This window comes from Frankliniella occidentalis, unplaced genomic scaffold, assembly GCF_000697945.3.
Source record: "Frankliniella occidentalis isolate FOCC.00 unplaced genomic scaffold, Focc_3.1 Scaffold515, whole genome shotgun sequence".
Lineage (NCBI taxonomy): Eukaryota > Metazoa > Arthropoda > Insecta > Thysanoptera > Thripidae > Frankliniella > Frankliniella occidentalis.
This window is the reverse complement of record NW_026267632.1, coordinates 5,180-8,991: the sequence shown is the minus strand read 5'-3', so window position 1 is coordinate 8,991 and position 3,812 is coordinate 5,180. Positions and strand designations below refer to the sequence as shown.

General features: G+C 37.7%; 2 protein-coding genes across 2 annotated transcripts; both read left to right on the top strand.

The window, feature by feature from the left end:
* Positions 1–612: 612 nt before the first annotated feature.
* On the top strand, positions 613–2,518 carry LOC127751490 (uncharacterized). Its single transcript, XM_052275128.1, has 4 exons — positions 613–948; positions 1,151–1,297; positions 1,376–1,524; positions 1,628–2,518. The coding sequence occupies exons 1-4, from the start codon at positions 753–755 to the stop codon at positions 2,516–2,518; spliced, it is 1,383 nt and encodes a 460-aa protein (XP_052131088.1). The 5' UTR covers positions 613–752.
* A 119-nt stretch (positions 2,519–2,637) lies between these two features.
* LOC127751489 (uncharacterized) lies at positions 2,638–3,714 on the top strand. The gene has a single exon (XM_052275127.1). The coding sequence runs from the start codon at positions 2,638–2,640 to the stop codon at positions 3,712–3,714; it is 1,077 nt and encodes a 358-aa protein (XP_052131087.1).
* Positions 3,715–3,812: the final 98 nt, after the last annotated feature.

The window sequence follows — 3,812 nt, the reverse complement described above, 5'->3', positions numbered from 1 at the left end:
CACCGTTCTTTCACAAGATGGCTACTGGGTGCCTTTTAATTTCCAGCTGATCTACCAGCTGGTCTTCCAGCTGACCGTTAGGCCTACTTGTCCGCAGCACATCGACGGATTCGCGCCAGTGAACGTACCAACTTAATATGTGAAACGCACGGAGAGGAATTGAGTTTTGATTTGGTAATATTTGTCGTCCCCTCTGACTGTTTATAGGGGAATCCTTATAATTAAAGATACATTTAGAATTGTTTTGGAAACCTAAACTGTTTTTCCCCCCTATGTCATTTCAGGGAAAGATAGAAAAGGGGGTAGGGTGCATTAGGAAGGAACCGAAGGAAAGAAACTCAACTTTGGACAGCACTGGACAGCACTTATGTGCCTGATATATTTTTGATTTTATAATGACATATTTTTAATTTTCTATGTAATTTTTTGAGGATCTAGAGTTACTTAGCGTTACTTGCCCTGTCCCTAGTTTTATTTTAAAATCTGGCACATCTTTTCAAATTTTAAATTTTTGCGCGGAGGAAACTGCATCTGGTATGGGGATATGGATGGAGACGTCTTTGTTGTTTTGTTCTCAGTTGTCAGTTGTCGTCTTGGTTGGGATCGTTTCGTTACTACTAGTTGCTTGCCGTGTGGGTTATTGTGTTTTGTGGATTGTAGAATATCTTTGCATAGTTGTCTTTGCCAAGGTTCACTTTCCTGTAATTTTTTTTAATAAAATAATTTTGGGAGAGGACTGAGCCTCTCCCGAAATGGAGTTCGCTTGCCCGGTATGTGGTGTGAAGTTTTCGAGTGACGATGATCTTCAGAGGCACGTCCTCGACGTTCATAAAAATCAGAAAGAAGAATCGATTAAGTATCAGTGTACTGCTTGTAAAAAGGCATGGAGCAACTTCAACACTCTGAAAAAGCACCAGTTAACTTGTGGTGTACAAGCTAGTACTTCAGGTTAGGTTGCTGTGTGTTTATCAAAATTGTTTTTTGACAGAAACAAAGTGCATAACTATGTCCCTGAACCAAGTTTCTCTTGGAAATATTGCTTGCTTAGTATTGGCAACTTAAATTACTTCTTAAAAATTGTACCCTATGATTTTGGGGGGTATTTTAAAGTTCCCACCTGTTACTAATTATGCTGTTTTGATTTGTTTAGGATCTGCTTCTGGTTATAGTGGTGAACAAACAGATGTGTTTAAGAGTGCTGTGCCAGTTGACGAAGACTCTTCTTTCTTACCGGATCATGGTGACAGTTTGGATTGTGATCGGTCTGAAACCGATCCATTTAACAACTCTTATGAAGGTATATAATTTTTTCATACGCCTGAGCTATGTATGATTGCTTATGTTGTGTAATTTCATGTGTTATTTTTATGATTAGATCGTCTCACTTCCTTGCAAGACGAACTTCAGGATGAAGTTGTCCAATTGCTTTGCGACCTCAAGGACAGCAATGCAACTCAGAACACTATTAATAAAGTAGTTGTCGGCGTTGAAAAAATAAAAACAATGGTTCTCTCTATTTGCGTGGTAAGTTATAATATTTACTTTCAAAAATGCACAACTTCTCATTCTAAATCTCTTTTTTTTTAGTACAAATTTGACACCCATTGATTTTCAACCTTTATTATAGAATTTACTTCAAGAAAAGGCCGGTGCAAGTGAAGTGTTGACTCTAAATGAAGCTGTGGAAACTTTAGAGGACTTGAAAACAATGTCTGTGTTTGATAAACTTGCAAAGCCTGATGAATTTCTTGATTACCTTGAAACCTATGAAGGTCTGGTTAAGCCTGTTAAAGTAGTGCTTCAACAGCAGCAAGAAATAGTTAACCAGAAACTAGTAGTTAAAGATAAAGACTTCTTCTACCAAGTTCCATTTCTGCCACAGCTGGAACAGCTCTTGAATTGCCCTGATGTGTTAAAATGTGTAGATAATCCTGAAGAAACCGATCAATGGACATACACAACTATTACAAATGGAATTGCTTATCGTAAACATCCCGTTGTATTGAAGTACAAAGATAGCAAATCAGAGGGCGAGGGCCCTCCACTGTGTGTTATTCTTTATCATGATGGAATTGACCCTTCAGATACAGCCTCTGCTAGATCTGGGAAAAACAACATGGTTTTCTTCTATTGGACTCTTGGCAACATTCACCCAAAGTTCAGATCAACCATCAAGGCCATTCAACTGTATGCAATTGTTAAAAGTACTGACCTCAAGAAATATGGTTATGCTCCTATTATGGACAACTTAATTAAAGCCATCAACGTCTTGTCATCAACAGGTGTTAGTTTTAACCTGAATACTCAAAAGAGATTGTTCCATGGCTTTCTTGAGTGTTCACTGGGTGACTATCCTGCCCAAGCTGCTCTTAGTGGATTCAAGATGGCTGTTACAGCTGGGAAGCCCTGTAGAGAGTGTTATGTATCCAATGAAGAAAATTATATTGACATCTCTGACTTAAATAAGTTTCAACTTCGTGATATATTTAACAGCATAAGAAACATTTGGAAGAAATAACTGCCTATAACAAGCTGAAAAGTAAAGAGAAAGCTTTAGTACAAGATCCTTCTGTTACTTTTGGGATTAATGAAAGAAGTGTCCTCTTCGACATTCAACACTTCAATGTCACTAAAAATATGCCTCAAGATTTGATGCACACTGCAAACGAGGGAGTTCTTTCTTATATGTGCCATTTAATTTTGAAACATGTCATTGTCGACCAAAAGAAGATTTCTCTAGCTCGAGTAAATACCACTATTGCTCAGCTGTCAAATGCATTCCCTGCTGACAGACCAGGACTAATCAAGGAAGAGCATCTGGCCCCTACGCATACCCTTCGCCAAAGTTCAGCTCAAATGAGAGTGCTGTCATTGCTCTTACCGTTTGCCTTACAAGTCAAGACGGCTGATGGTAGCTTACAGTTTGCTGGTGATGCAAAATATTTGAATTGCTTCATCAAATTTTCTCAAATTATGAATTTTTGTTTGGCTTACAAGTTTCATGTGACAGATGTGGAACTATTAAGAGCAAAAATTCAAGAATTTCATGAAGAACTTATCTTAATTGATCCCACTGTCAACAAGGCCAAATTACATTTTTTGCATCATATTCCTGATCAGATTATCCTGTATGGTGGTATACGACAAGTTGCTTGCTATAGATTTGAAGGTCATCATTCTATTTTCAAAAGGCATTTCAAAATTATTCACAATTATGTAAATCCAATGTTAAGTCTGGCCTTACACCATCAAGTCCGTAAATGTAACCAGATGAGGAAGAAGAATTTTCTCTATGATGGTCATGAGTACACCAATAAAATGGATGTTACAAATTTGGTGGATCGCCGTGTGGCTGCAGTAAAAGAATCATTCCCTACTGCTCCACAAATAATTGAAATTTCAAGACTTAAAGTTTACAGAACAGTCTATAAAGAAGGACACCTTATTCTCCTTGCCGATGATGAACCAGAATTTGCAGTAATTCAAAAAATATACTCAATTGGAAACAACAAATTTTGCTTTGTCTGCTTAAAAGCAAAGACTAGAAGTCTTGTGAAAGAAGTCAATGCTTACCACATATCAACAATGAGTACGCTGTTAACTGTTGATGTTGATCAGCTGAAGTATCCTCATCCCATTGTAAGACTTGTGTGGGATAGTAAGGATTTTGCCATGCCTCTTGGACACCACAAACTTTTGGCTGGAACCTGTTAAAATAGTAACTGAAACACCTTCTGTATGTGCCAAAAACATTCTGGAACTATCAGAGTTATCTGGACTACAGATCCTACACCTAGATGACAGGTAAATTT

Excerpts from the sequence above, each read along its gene's own strand:
- LOC127751489 (XM_052275127.1), top strand. The coding sequence starts at position 2,638 with ATGCCTCAAGATTTGATGCACACTGCAAACGAGGGAGTTCTTTCTTAT.
- LOC127751490 (XM_052275128.1), top strand. The coding sequence starts at position 753 with ATGGAGTTCGCTTGCCCGGTATGTGGTGTGAAGTTTTCGAGTGACGAT. Across the intron at positions 949-1,150 it reads TGTACAAGCTAGTACTTCAG|GATCTGCTTCTGGTTATAGT; the intron begins GTTAGGTTGCTG and ends TGATTTGTTTAG. Across the intron at positions 1,525-1,627 it reads TGGTTCTCTCTATTTGCGTG|AATTTACTTCAAGAAAAGGC; the intron begins GTAAGTTATAAT and ends CCTTTATTATAG.